The sequence below is a fragment of the Mizuhopecten yessoensis genome, unplaced genomic scaffold (assembly GCF_002113885.1).
Source record: "Mizuhopecten yessoensis strain PY_sf001 unplaced genomic scaffold, ASM211388v2 scaffold207, whole genome shotgun sequence".
Classification (NCBI taxonomy): Eukaryota; Metazoa; Mollusca; class Bivalvia; order Pectinida; family Pectinidae; genus Mizuhopecten; species Mizuhopecten yessoensis.
Window position 1 is genome coordinate 446,826 of NW_018403431.1, and position 15,494 is coordinate 462,319.

The window sequence follows — 15,494 nt, forward strand, 5'->3', positions numbered from 1 at the left end:
TGTTGTTATGACCTCATAAATGTTGAAAAAATAAATATCATTCCTTATATTTACATTGACGAATCCTTTCAGTGGATCGATATAACAACGAATAAAACAAATAAACAGGGTTTGTTCCTGCTTATACACGGGTGCAACGCAGTGGCGAGAACAGTGTTTTTTCGCGGGGAAATGTGACACTATCGTGAGAGATCTTAGCAACCGTCAACAACAATAACACAACAAAATGTAGTTCCATATTCAATGTTTATTTGTAGCACAGGACACGTGAATACGTGGATATTTCACAAAGCACAGTTCAATAATATTTTAAGATGTAAGAATTAAGCATCTAGGTCGGTCGTTCCGAGTGAGTAGTTTTTGTAGTGTATTACTACGCAGTGTGATCAGGTTACTATCAGTTCCCACGTGCTGAGATTCTATGAACACCTGTGTTATGCATTTATGAATGTAATTTTTGTCAATGGGTCTAAGCATACAGAATGTAAATATATTGTTATAACACTGTGACGTTACATTGTACATTGGCAGATAGTTGTGACGTTACATTGCACCTTGGTAGATAGTTGTGACGTTGCATTGTACCTTGGTAGATAGTTGTGACGTTACATTGCACCTTGGTAGATAGTTGTGACGTTGCATTGTACCTTGGTAGAAAGTTGTGAAGTTCATTGTACATTGGTAGATAGTTGTGACGTTACATTGTACCTCGGTAGAATGTTGTGACGTTAAATTTCAGGATTGAATCTTGCTTTGGTCGATTTCATGAGTGTTGAATTGAGTTGGTATTGAAACAATTTTAATGCAGTTCATGTTGAATTTGTTTCAAGACCAACTCAATTCGTCACCCAATGAAATCGACCAAAGCAAGATTCAATCCTTATATTTCAATCTACGTATTTTTTTTCAATATTTATGACTTGCTAAGTCCATTCTGATCGTTTGTCCCAAGTTCTGGAGCTTGTGCAAGTCCACGTATTGACGTAATATAAACAAAATTTATGTAGTCCGTCATTGTAGGACCATCATACAACCTGATGGTATACGTTGATAGTTCAATAAAGTCAAATTATGTAGAAACAAAACACGAACCCATATGTTAAATGTCATATGTAATTTTTGCGTCATCGCGGAAGAATAATGTCCAGACGCGGCGCACAAGCTCACTTGCGAGTCTTCTGGAATGCGGAGCTGCAGTAATTGAAAGGCCGAAACATTTGATAGGCATTTGGCTGTTCGACTGTATTATATAAGACGGGATCTACCACAGGGGTTCGTTATGTCTGAAATACAAATGAATACTATACTGGTATGGGTCACAGCACACATAAACATAGATTTATACACATATGCTATACTGATATGGGTCACATCACACATAAACATTCTATATGTATATTTATGTGTACTGTGACCCATTTCAGTTATAGCATGACATGTGTATTTCAGATATTTGTAACGAACCCCTGTGGATCTACGTTGTTTTCTATTTGTACCGGGGTTGATACTTACTCAAGGCAGAATGGGTAGCTGGAGGGAGAATTTCTAGGGCAGTACATGACTTGTCACTACCGTTAGCAACCATGAGCTGATAATATTTTGCTGATTGATCGTTTTTGGTTGTTTGAACAATTTTTTGTGTTGCTTCAATAAAAATGTGAAATATCATCAAGTGGTGTCTTTGTTTAAACATGTCAATAGTGATCTCCCTTCGCAAAATCATACGCACAGGTAATGCTAACTGGTCAAATTCATCGGCAAATGAAACAGGTTACATTTGGTAGTTTCATTGAGTCTGACTTGAGTAGGAATTGAAATATTGTACCACGGTAGAAAGTTGTGACGTTACAGTGTATCTTGGTAGAAGGTTCCGACGTGACATATTGTATATAGGTATAATGTGGTGACGTTATTTTGACGTGACATGGGTATAACCCTGCACGTTAAAATGGTATAACGTTATTTTACATTAGTAAATCACATTTAACCTTACATTAACAAATCGCTTACAACCTGATATTGATTGACTAGAGTGACACAACTTTGGTGAATTACTATTGAAAATAGCATATTGGTGGACTACTGGTGAACTTAAAGTTGTAATATACGCTATATTGCAATGTGTATTTGTTCTATGTATTTACCTACATTTGTTACTTATTACATTGTTACATTTGATTGTCGTTCATAATACTGTATGCATTTATTTCAAGAATAAATAATATATAATACTATAATATATATATAATAATGTATGCGGATAAATAATGCTGTTACTCTGCCTAGTACTGTGTTGATGTGGTATGGTTATATGACTGATTTTGGTATAACTGTATGAATGATTTGATATGGGTGTATGATATATTTGATATGGCTGTATGACTGATTTTGGTATGGCTGTATGAATTACTCTGTATAACTGTATGTCTAATTTAGCAGACTCTGTGTCTAACTTGGCAGACTCTGTGTCTAAGGCAGACTCTGTGTCGTATTTGGCAGACTCTGTGTCGTATTTGGCAGACTAAATGACTTATTTGGAATGGCTATGGCTGACATGGCTTTGTATGTTTCATTTGGACTCACTTGGTTAGAAGATTATATATCAATGTATTTGGTTTTGGGCGGCAGGTTAGTAAATAAAGATCATTGCGAAAAGTATATGTTTTTGTCAGTTCTTCAAATAAGAATATCGCTTCGTTCACTGACTGTACAATGCGATGTGAAACAAAACACGATCTTACACACTTCTTAAAAGAAATACATGTGAAGAACGCACAAAAATATTGAAATAACTTTATTCAAAAATGAAAAAGACATCTTATATTTAATCACCATAAGAGAGTATATTTGTGCGCTGTAGAAGTATGATTCCTAAAAGTCAGTTTCATGATTTTGCGTGATTTAAGTTTGTCTGCCAAAACGTTCCGAACAAGCATATGCAAAGAAAAGACGGGAAGTGCTCCGCCAATAAAACAAGAGAATTCAGTAATGCAACCACCAAATCGATAAAACTAGGGCAAAACATGGTAATGTACTTCAACTCAAAATAATACCAAGTCCTCATATCGAGTTTTAGGGAAGAAACAACAAGGGAAGCTAATGTGCATAAAAACAGAGCACACAAAGAAATACTAAGTTTGCCGAAGAGATTATGATGACAGCCATAAAACGTGGTTATAGCCTTCACCAGCCTTTTGTTGTACATTGTAAGTTTGTGTATCTGAAGTCGATACATGTCTTGGAAGTCATGATAATTGGAGCAAACTGAAATGTTTGCTGTCAAGAAAGGGAAATGTCACTACAAGAAAATCGAAATCGTCCTGCTTATCGAACAACTTTGTAGTACGCCGTCCATGTTTGCCATGTAAGCAAAGATTGAAGAAAACGGCTGAAACAGAATAATCTATATGAGGGTATTATACGACCTACGTGATCTGTAAAGTACGTGCAGCGTGTGGACATCGCCGATATATCTGACTGCAAAAATCAAAGCATTTCGCAAGATTTGTTTTACAAGTCCTAATAAGCTCTTTAATAAAATCATCCTCGGGAAAATAAGACAGAGTCTGCCGGAAGAATGGCGCACTTTATTCCCATAGGAATGCCTTAAGTCTGCTGAAATATCAAATTAGAGCTACATTTTATAAGGTAACGATACTGCATGTATTTATTGCTGTGCATGTACACTAGTATCACTATCTCGGTCTGTGCCCCTCTATGAGCTTTTTAAGCTTTTTCAGGTGGTAATCCGTGAGGTTAAATGGTTCCTTTTGGAAGTCCTGGTCATTTAAAATTAACAGTAAAACACCGTCAATCACTTCCTCCTCGCAGACGTTGGCCATGTGATCGAGTCTGTTACTCCGGAACAAATTGGCAAGTTCCGAAATTGTCATATCTTTTATATCTTTTGTGTATATTTCTAGGTCATCGGGTACACCAGACGTTGTGTTGTGAGACGACTTGTCTGCTGTTGAAACTTCAGATGATGGAGACATCTTTTGTTCGTCAGTAGAGTTAGGACCGCCCTGATCAGATAACGAAATGTTTGATAAGGAATGAACGGATTCGTGCTCTTGTGGTAACGTTTTCGTCGGTATATCTTCCTCTGGAAACTGGCTCTTTATAAAGGTTGGTGACGAGGCCTGCTTGGTTTTATCGTCAACCAACGGCAGAGGTTCCTCATGTTGCGTAGGGAGAATTGGATGCCTTTTTTGTGTAGGTGGTGGTGGTGCTTCGGGAAGGCTATTCAATGTATCGCTTCTCCTTGAAGATGGCCTAATTGGAATATTTGGAGCCTGGTTCCGGGTTGGCAGTGGTGGCGGTTTGTCAGTTGTCCATGGAGTAGCACGTGGCTTGATTTCCGGTATTCGTTTTGCCGTAGGTTCAAGGTACTCCACTGGAAAATAAAATAAAATAGTATATTTTGTTTGCATATTAATTTTGATCAATTCATACAGCCATCAGTAGATTCAACAAATGCCAATAGTCCTTTAATAACTCTTACATGTTTGAGAATACTATCGAAACTTCTGAGCGCCATGTACGAACGTATTTTTAACGTTTGTGTACAGTATTTTATTACACATAGACATCCTATACTTTCAGCAGTAATGATGTCAGGAAACTTGTACACGCCTACATAAAACGTTTATCAAAGTTTTGATCAGATTCAATAATGCAGAAGTATTATTAGATATATACTTCTTGTTAATATACTTCTATGTTTGACTTTGTCCTAATATGAACAATAAGCTTTTATGGAACATCTACGTAACTTAACATAAGCTATAGCAGTTCATAGCTACAAGGTTTGATAAAGAATAGAGGAATAAAATAAAAGACCATAATATGTTACAGTGTAGTGTTTCATTGATATATCCCTATTATGTAAATGAGGATATTCATGCTGGGGCAGGCTAGAGTATGAAACATAGAACATTGAAAGCTAGAAATATGAAAGTCACCCCATTTCCTACATTTGTATATGATCATTTTCAGTATAATGAATCATTGACCAAGCTACAACGTATTTCCACCTGTCAATCAAAATGGCCTAACAATGACAGGTGTATATACATACACTCTGTCTAGGTAACCATGCCAACACATGGAGAAAGTATGTGGCAAATATCTGTTGTCACTGGCATGAGCAGAGCAAGTACATTTTTGTAATAGATGATAACGCGACCATTGGAACTCTTCAAATAGGAGGGGATTACACTGTACCTGCTGGGGCAACGGACAACATGGCAGCGCCAAAACATTCAGATACGAATTTCCACGAACTTCCTTGTAATGAATTGGGAAATATTTTAAAGTCAAAAGGTATCACCTACTCCAAATAAGAAAATTGGGGAGCTAGTACACCTATGATAGCAAGCAGACATGTTAAATTGGCCAGATATTGAAAAAGAGAACGAAGCTAAAGCGTCACAGCTGTGACGGACCGTCAGCGGCGTACAGAGTATCGTGTGTTACCTGTATGTAAATGAAACGTCAAAAGGCTTGTTTTGGACAAACAATTTGATTGAAATGTCATCACTAAATGCATTTGATATGACCTTTATTATTGTGAGTTATTTTTGTTGGTTCAATACAGTGAAGGTGGGGCATATTCTTTACACATGGCAGATTGTTTTGCCCCCGTATCCTCGCATTCTCTCGCGAGACTTGTGCATTTTCCGGCATAACCCTTCGAAGGGGAGTAACTCGTGGATGGTCGCGATAACATCTATTGGCATAAAACGATAAAACTTTCAGAAAAGATTCAATCTTATATACTGATAAATCTGTCATTTTTCTTATATAAAACGATTCAAAGTAGTTTTCTGATCGTGTGCAAATCTGACTGAATCGGACATCGATAGGCCTATAGGCAGAGTGTGTACGCTTTATTAAAGGCAGTCACTCAAACAGGTCCGACGAGGACCGCCAACAGCCAAATTCACGAGATATGAAAAAACAATTGTGATTTCAGCAATTCTTCATTGAAAAGAAAAGATCGGAATATATTTGGGTGTTTTGAGCCCATTAATGTTTATTTTTCAAACGCTTAATTTTATTATTATCGGTTCAATTCGTATGTATGTGATATTGTAAGTTCCTGTCGGTAAATAGTATCACGCGACCTTGACTCTTTGCATTACACAAACTTGCAAACTTCGCCACTTTCCCCATGTCGTTTTGACACATTCCTACTGTCAAGTCAAGATTAAATAGTTCAGCATGATTTTACCCAAGAACAGCATTTTAACCCCACAGTGCTTATTACGATGCAATGCTTCGTTATGTTTCCCCATACGTGGTATCGTATCCTGAATGTTGGGCCCACTTTACTCGAGTTTATTTATCCGATTATATCGTATGATATGTCTTAAACTTGCAATTTTTCGTAATAGTTAAATAGACAATGCAATCAGGAGTTATTCAACGAAATTTAACAGTTTATTACTACGAGCATATTTTCGAAAATCCCCGAAAAATCCCCGATAAATGAAGTGGTCGCGACCAAGGACTAGTTTTGGATTGTTCTTGAGTATCCGCGCACCCCTTTATTGACACTTTCATTTTTCCTTAAAAAATGTGCAGAATATACGCGAATATTTACGGTAGGCGATGGTCAAACATAAAATATCTAAGTCAATCAACAGCAATCCATAACATAACAGTCTACCCCTTCAGGAAACTCAAAGGTGCCTGATTCATTCTCGGAACATCTTTGATTAAATGAAATCCCGTGTGATATTTGGAACGCCTTCGGGTTGTTTTTTATTCCAGTTTGAAAAGGATATATATATCTGAGTTATCCAAGAACTTGTAATTAGCGCCTGATATACCCCGACATAAGCAAACACACGAAAGCAGCTCTTCGGCGTGATAGGCAACAGATGTTAATTCTTGGACTGAAACCGAAATTAATAATTAAAGTATATATCATAATGCAACAAATGGTCATGTAACAGTGAAACTAGTTATCGTGGTACACCAAGTCATCATGGTACAATGAAACACGTGGTCATGATACAGCAAGTGTCCATGGTACAGAGAAACGAATGATAATGGTATACCAAGTGTCCGGACTATCACGGTACAAAGAAACTAGTGATCATGGTACACCAAGTGGTCCTGTAACAGTCGTGAAACGGTGTCACTAATGATCATGGTTCATAAAGTGGTGATGGTACAATGAAACACGTGGTCATGATTCAACAGGTGTCCATGTTACAGAGAATCTAGTGATCATGGTGGTCATGGCACATTGAAATTTGTGATAATGGTACAGTAAATATTACGATCAAGGTACACCAAATGGTCATGGTACAGTGTAACTAATGATCATGGTATACCAAATGGTCATGGTACAGTGAAACTAATGATCATGTTACACCAAATGGTCATGGTACAGTGAAACCTGTGATCATGGTACACCAACTGTTCATGGTAGAGTGAAACTAATGATCCTGGTACACCACATGGTCATGGTACAGTAAAACTTGTGATCACAGTACACTAAATGGTAATAATACAATGAAGGTAGTGATCGTGATGCACCAAATGGTCATGGTACAGTGAAACCTGTGATCACAGTAAACTAAATGTTAATGGTACAAAGAAGGTAGTGATCGTGATACATCAAATGGTCACGGTACAGTGAAACTTGTGATCGTGCTACACCAAATGGTCATGGTACAGTGAAGGTAGTGATTGTGATACACAAAATGGTCATGATACAGTGAAACTAATTATCATGGTACACCAAATGGATATGGTAAGTGAAACTTGTGATCATAGTACACCAACTGATCCTGGTAGAGTGAAACTAATGATCCTGGTACACCAAATGGTCATGGTACAGTGAAACTAATGATCATGGTACACCAAATGGTCATGGTACAGTGAAACCTGTGATCACAGTACACCAAATGGTCATGGTACCATGAAGGTAGTGATCGTGATACACCAAATGGTCATGGTACAGTGAAACTTGTGATCGTGCTACACCAAATGGTCATGGTACAGTGAAGGTAGTGATTGTGATACACCAAATGGTCATGATACAGTGAAACTAATTATCATGGTACACCAAATGGATATGGTAAGTGAAACTTGTGATCATAGTACACCAACTGATCATGGTAGAGTGAAACTATTAATCATGGTACACCAAATGGTCCACGTACAGTGAAACTAATGATCATGGTACACCAAATGGTCATGGTACAGTAAAACCTGTGATCACAGTACACCAAATGGTCATGGTAAAATGAAGGTAGGGATCGTGATACATCAAACGGTCACGATACAGTGAAACTTCTGATCACTGTACACCAAATGGTCATTGTACAGTGAAACTTGTGATCACAGTACACTAAATGGTCATGGTTCAGTGAAACTTGTGATCACAGTACACTAAATGGTCATGGTTCAGTGAAACTTGTGATAACAGTACCCTAAAATGGTAATGGTACAATGAAGGTAGTGATCGTGATACACCAAATGATCATGGTACAGTGAAACTTGTGATCGTGATACACCAAATGGGCATGGTACAGGGAAACTTGTGATCACAGTACACAAAATGGTCATGGTACAGTAAAACTTGTGATCACAGTACACTAAATGTTAATGGTACAATGAAGGTAGTGATCGTGATACACCAAATGATCATGGTACAGTGAAACTTGTGATCGTGATACACCAAATGGCCATGGTACAGTGAAACTTGTGATCACAGTACACCAAATGGTCATGGTACGATGAGGGTAGGTGCTACACCAAATGGTCATGGTACAGTGAAGGTAGTGATCGTGATACACCAAATGGTCATTGTACAGTGAAACTTGTGATCACAGTACACTAAATGGTCATGGTTCAGTGAAACTTGTGATAACAGTACCCTAAAATGGTAATGGTACAATGAAGGTAGTGATCGTGATACACCAAATGGTCATGGTACAGTGAAACTTGTGATCACAGTACACCAAATGGTCATGGTACGATGAGGGTAGTGATCGTAATACACCAAATGATCATGGTACACTGAAGGTAGTGATCGTGATACACCAAATGGCCATGGTACAATGAAGGTAGTGATCATGATACACTAAATAGTCATGGTATTGTGAAACAAATGGTCATGCTACAACAAATGATCATGGTAAAGTGAAACCTGTGATCACAGTGCACCAAGTGGTCATGGTACAATGAAAGTTGTGATCGCGATACACCAAATGGTCATGGTACAGTGAAGGTAGTGATCGTGATACACCAAATGGTCATGGTACAATGAAGGTTGTGATCGCGATACACTAAGTGGTCATGGTACAATGAAGGTTGTGATCGCGATACACCAAATGGTCATGGTACAGTGAAGGTAGTGATCGTGATACACCAAATGGTCATGGTACAATGAAGGTTGTGATCGCGATACACCAAGTGGTCATGGTACAATGAAGGTTGTGATCGTGATACACCAAAAGGTCATGGTACAATGAAGGTTGTGATCGCGATTCACCAAGTGGTCATGGTGCAATGAAGGTTGTGATCGCGATACACCAAATGGTCATTGTACAATGAAGGTTGTGATCGCGATACACCAAGTGGTCATGGTATTGTGAAACAAATGGTCATTGTACGCTAAGTGGTCATTGTAGTGTGAAAATAGTGATCGTGGTACACCAAGAAATCACTATACACCCAGTGTTCACGTTAAAGTGAAACTGGTTCTCATGTTACAATAAGTGTTCACGGTACAGTAAGATGAGTGATCGTGGTACACTAAGTAGTCATGTCGCAATAAAACCAGTGACAATGCTACACCAAGTGGCTGGTACAGTGACGTTGGTGTTTATGTTATAGCAAGTGGATATGTTTAAGTGAAACTGGTGACAATGCTACACCAAGTGGCTGGTACAGTGAAATTAGTGTTTATGTTATAGCAAGTGGATATGTTTAAGTGAAACCAGTGACAATGCTACACCAAGTGGCTGGTACAGTGACATCAGTGTTTATGTTATAGCAAGTGGATATGTTTAAGTGAAACCAGTTGCAATGCTACACCAATTGGCTGGTACAGTGACATCAGTGTTTATGTTATAGCAAGTGGATAAGTTTAAGTGAAACCAGTGACAATGCTACACCAAGTGGCGGGTAGAGTGACTTTAGTGTTTATGTTATAGCAAGGGGATATGTTTGAGTGAAACCAGTTGCGATGCAACACCAAGTGGCTGGTACAGTTACTTTAGTGTTTATGTTATAGCAAGTGGGTATGTTTAAGTGAAACCAGTTGCCATGCTACACCAATTGGCTGGTACAGGGACATCAGTGTTTATGTTATAGCAAGGGGATATGTTTGAGTGAAACCAGTAGCAATGCAACACCAAGAGGCTGGTACAGTGACTTTAGTGTTTATGGTATAGCAAGTGGATATGTTTGAGAGAAACCAGTGACAATGCTACACCAAGTGACTGAAACCAGTTGCAATGCTACACCAATTGGCTGGTACAGGGACATCAGTGTTTATGTTATAGCAAGTGCATATGTTTAAGTGAAACCAGTTGCCATGCTACACCAATTGGCTGGTACAGTGACATCAGTGGTTATGTTATAGCAAGTGGATATGTTTGAGTGAAACCAGTTGCAATGCTACACCAAATGGCTGGTACAGTGACTTTAGTGTTTATGTTATAGCAAGTGGATATGTTTGAGTGAAACCAGTGACAATGCTACACCAAGTGGCTGGTACAGTGAAATTAGTGTTTATGTTATAGCAAGTGGATATGTTTAAGTGAAACTGGTGACAATGCTACACCAAGTGGCTGGTACAGTGAAATTAGTGTTTATGTTATAGCAAGTGGATATGTTTAAGTGAAACTGGTGACAATGCTACACCAAGTGGCTGGTACAGTGAAATTAGTGTTTATGTTATAGCAAGTGGATATGTTTAAGTGAAACTGGTGACAATGCTACACCAAGTGGCTGGTACAGTGAAATTAGTGTTTATGTTATAGCAAGTGGATATGTTTAAGTGAAACTGGTGACAATGCTACACCAAGTGGCTGGTACAGCGAAATTAGTGTTTATGTTATAGCAAGTGGATATGTTTAAGTGAAACCAGTGACAATGCTACACCAAATGGCTGGTACAGTGAAATTAGTGTTTATGTTATAGCAAGTGGATATGTTTGAGTGAAACCAGTGACAATGCTACACCAAGTGGCTGGTACAGTGAAATTAGTGTTTATGTTATAGCAAGTGGATATGTTTGAGTGAAACCAGTGACAATGCTACACCAAGTGGCTGGTACAGTGACTTTAGTGTTTATGTTATAGCAAGTGGATATGTTTAAGTGAAACCAGTGACAATGCTACACCAAGTGGCTGGTACAGCGAAATTAGTGTTTATGTTATAGCAAGTGGATATGTTTGAGTGAAACCAGTTGCAATGCAACACCAAGTGGCTGGTACAGTGACTTTAGTGTTTATGTTATAGCAAGTGGATATGTTTGAGTGAAACCAGTGACAATGCTACACCAAGTGACTGGTACAGCGAAATTAGTATTTATGTTATAGCAAGTGGATATGTTTGAGTGAAACCAGTGACAATGCTACACCACGTGACTGGTACAGCGAAATTAGTATTTATGTTATAGCAAGTGGATATGTTTCAGTGAAACCAGTGACAATGCTATACCAAGTGGCTGGGACAGTGACTTTAGTGTTTATGTTATAGCAAGTGGGTATGTTTGAGTGAAACCAGTGACAATGCTACACCAAGTGGCTGGTACAGCGAAATTAGTGTTTATGTTATAGCAAGTGGATATTGGTACAGTGCAACAAGTGATCATTGGACACCAGGTGGTCAAGTTAAAAAGTAAATAGCGATCGTGGTAGACCGAGTGATCATGTTACAATGAAACGAATGAGCGTGGTAAACGAAGAGGTTATGATATATTGAACTTGGAACAATATTTCAGAAAAACTAATGTGCATGGTATAGTAAAAGCCAGCCTTCCACTCAGGCGACTAGTGTTCGATTCCCGAAGTCGCCGTTTGCATGGATATTCAGAGAAAGTGTTGTTCGCCTGCCCATACAACTCCAACAACCCAGATGGAGTATATAAATTGGTCTGGGGTGGATGTTGCGGTATTTGTGCTGTAGCATTCAAGTGAGGTGGCACTATAAATGATACCGTTGTAAGCACGGTCCCATTACAAACAGAACACATTACATCTCCAGCACACACGCAGGCATACACACATAGGGAGTTATTAGCTAGGTGGCATAGGACTAGTAGCTAGCGCCTGATAAGACAGCTCCTGCAAATTCCTCAAAATTATATTGATTAATGTAAATGCTAAGGGTATACATATGTACTGTAAAGCGCTTTTGAGTGGCTTATGTTAGCTAGATAAGGCGATATAGCAAATGCTGTTATACAGTACAACTATCAATAAAACGTATCGAATCCAATTCAGTGAAACTAGTGACCAATACGATGAATCTAGTGATCATGTTAAATTAGTGATCATGTTAAATTAGTGATCATGGTACTGGTGTTTATAGTGAAGTTAGGGTTCGTACATATTTGAAGTTGATTAGCTAAGGTAGAGCCCATGGTAAAGTTACACAAATGAAGAACAATATATACTTTTCACTAATTCTTCTCTGGTGCCCTTAAGTTGGTTTTCCATGTATCTTAATGAAAATAAATATAAGGTCGAACTAGTTTCCGCTACAGTTAATGAGGTCAATATATTCTGGTCATGGTAAATTGGAACATTTGAATCTGATCCACCCTGCCCAAGTTTCTTGACCTCCTGCCTCGTCCCCTACCCTAACGTAACTTGCCTCGAGTAAACAAGAAAGACCAGAAATCAGTTATGAAGTAATGACTTCAAATGAGGCTTTACTTATACTGGTGGACCCCCATCCCAGTTTTATAACGAGTGAAGGCACCTTGGGGTGCACATTTAATCTAACAATATCTGTCGTTGTAAAGGACAACATCATGCAATTCATTGTAGGTTTACTTGTACTTTCTGCCTGTCTAAATAGGCCTTTCCTTACTTTGAATTTCTAGTGATGTTTCCCTTTTGCAATGTAATTATCTGAATGAATTTTAACTCGAATCCAATTGAATGCTTTTGAAAGTCGTGGCACTTGAAAATGAATCACATGCCTACTCACCTGTGCATTGTTTCCCGTACAGATTGTAAAAACTGAAATCATTTTCATCTCTGTCCACTTCTTTTCCAAATGCAGGTTTGAAGGATGATTCCACATCTGTATTGAGGACCTGTACCGTGACAGTTTTAATAGACTGCTCGTTAAAGTTAAAGCACCAGATGTTCTGTATCTTAAGCATGCCATTGTCAAGTTCCTCTACGCTACGTTGTCGTTTCGAGCAACAGACCGAAAGCATGGGTCGTTCCTGCAGCGGTATCACATTGAAACCCACTTCTATTTGATATGTTTCCTGTATGTCTTGGTCCTCATATACCATTTCTTTTGGTAGTCCAAAATCTACGTGCGACATATGAGCAGCAGGTCTCGCAGTGGCCTCCGAATTCAACTCAGGCAAGGCAGTGACACTGATAGATGTGTTTGATAGTTGCATGGACACGCGTTTACCATCCACGTGCCCACGCAAAATGTTCATATTGGCTCTATCTATGTGAGGGTCTATATGTATCACCTCGCCTTCGAATATCTTCCGGATTTCGTTGGGATTTTGTTCATCACCACAGACGAAAAATGATTTATTTGCTTTCACCGAAAATGGTGAATCACTTAGGATTTCAGCAACATCTCGATAAACCTTCCCGGCAAATTTGTTGTCCTTTAAGTTTGCTTTCTCCGAGACAAAGATGTTTTTAGTGAACAGATTATTCGTGTTGCTGTACTCGTCCCCGCCGTCATCAGGCAATCTCCGTCTCGTTCTTTTTGTGGTGTCCGCAGTCCTGCACCTTTCCCTCAATGCAGCATTAGCGGACGGTGGAACATAAACTCGGAGTCCACTTCCATATAGTATTAAAACGTCATCGGGCCGGAAGTGCTTACCCTCCGTAGCAGTGAGGCCACCGCTAGCAATCCGAACAGTGGTGGGGTAGACCAGTGAGTTTAAAACACTGGCAAGTGAGAATTCAGCCATCAGGTCCTTTCCCCAGTCCGACGGATCCTGCTTACATCGGTAAACGTGTACATCCAGGTATGTCCACACAAATATATATACGCCACCGTCATGTGACAAATCAAGCACCCGCTATATCTATCTAGATGTGGCGTCCAGTCATATATTTGATACCAACAAGGAAGTACTATAATTGTAACCTATAGATTACCAGTATTACGCCACTGAGTCTATCTTCCTTGTGTTTTGTTAACAGCTGATAACCGTAAAAGTATTTGGTATATGTACACGTACACTATTTCCTTGTCGTAGCACTGCATAGATACCCGGTCTGTTCGGATCAATACACCACATACACACGTATCGTCTGCTGGTGTGTGTGACGTACCTGCACTGGTTTGGCAGTGTGCAGTGCGAATATATGTGTAAAGGCGCATAATAAGTACCCTTGTACTAAATAAGATTTAGGACGTAGCCAAAAAACCTGTAAATGGACTGTTTCAGAAACACTATAACAGGAAATCAAATCCATAGATTTAAATAGATTGACTTATAATTAGTACATACATGTAACCAAAATCAAATAAAGCAATTAGCTAACTTACCTGAAATGGATTTTTGTCATATAATTGCACTGATAACTACGGAGCCCCCGAAGGAACATGGTAAAACATTTACTAATCCGTGTGCACGAGTTACTTATCTATTCGCACAAGTTACCAACATTTTGCAAGTGTTCCCATTTCACATTATTCTATCAAAGTCGTAATATACACTGTATTTCTGTCCGCATTGGCTCTTACAGTGCTTTTAGATTACCCGCGTTCGCTATGTATAGACAGGAAGAAGTCGGTTAAAATATCTTAAACGCGATGAAGGTAAAGAATCATAAATATTGGTACTAGAACACAATGTGAAGAAGTATTGTCTACATGTAGACGTTCCATTACGTCAGTTACATCTTTGAGTTTACATGAAGGACAAACATAACGACAGTTAAAGGGGCTGGGTCGGGGAAAAAATGTCATATTTGATAAAATGGCATACACATGTTTAAAATACCTTATGAAATATACCGATTCAAATTTTGTAAAAGAAAATATAATTAAAGTAAAGAAATCCTAAATCGTCACCTGAAAGTCTAAAACTCTCGATTGACCCAGATCAGTGATGTAATTTTAGCGCACGCGCGTCATCAACAAGGCCAAATGTAAACATCGCGGCGAAAGAAAAAGATGCATGCAAAAGTCATGACAGGCACGAGGTATCAATACCGTTATATATAACAACAACATATAGGTAGGAATACTACACTTGCATTATACATGACCTTTGATAACAATTATTTACCTATAGTGTTGCTG

General features: G+C 38.7%; 1 protein-coding gene across 1 annotated transcript; it reads right to left on the reverse strand.

Annotated features, from left to right (window-relative positions):
* Positions 1-2,792: 2,792 nt before the first annotated feature.
* Positions 2,793-14,526, reverse strand: LOC110462484. Its single transcript, XM_021516486.1, has 2 exons — positions 13,188-14,526; positions 2,793-4,396 (listed from the first exon to the last, which is right to left on the reverse strand). Exons 1-2 carry the CDS (start codon positions 14,149-14,151, stop codon positions 3,696-3,698), a joined length of 1,665 nt encoding a protein of 554 aa, XP_021372161.1. The 5' UTR covers positions 14,152-14,526; the 3' UTR covers positions 2,793-3,695.
* Positions 14,527-15,494: the final 968 nt, after the last annotated feature.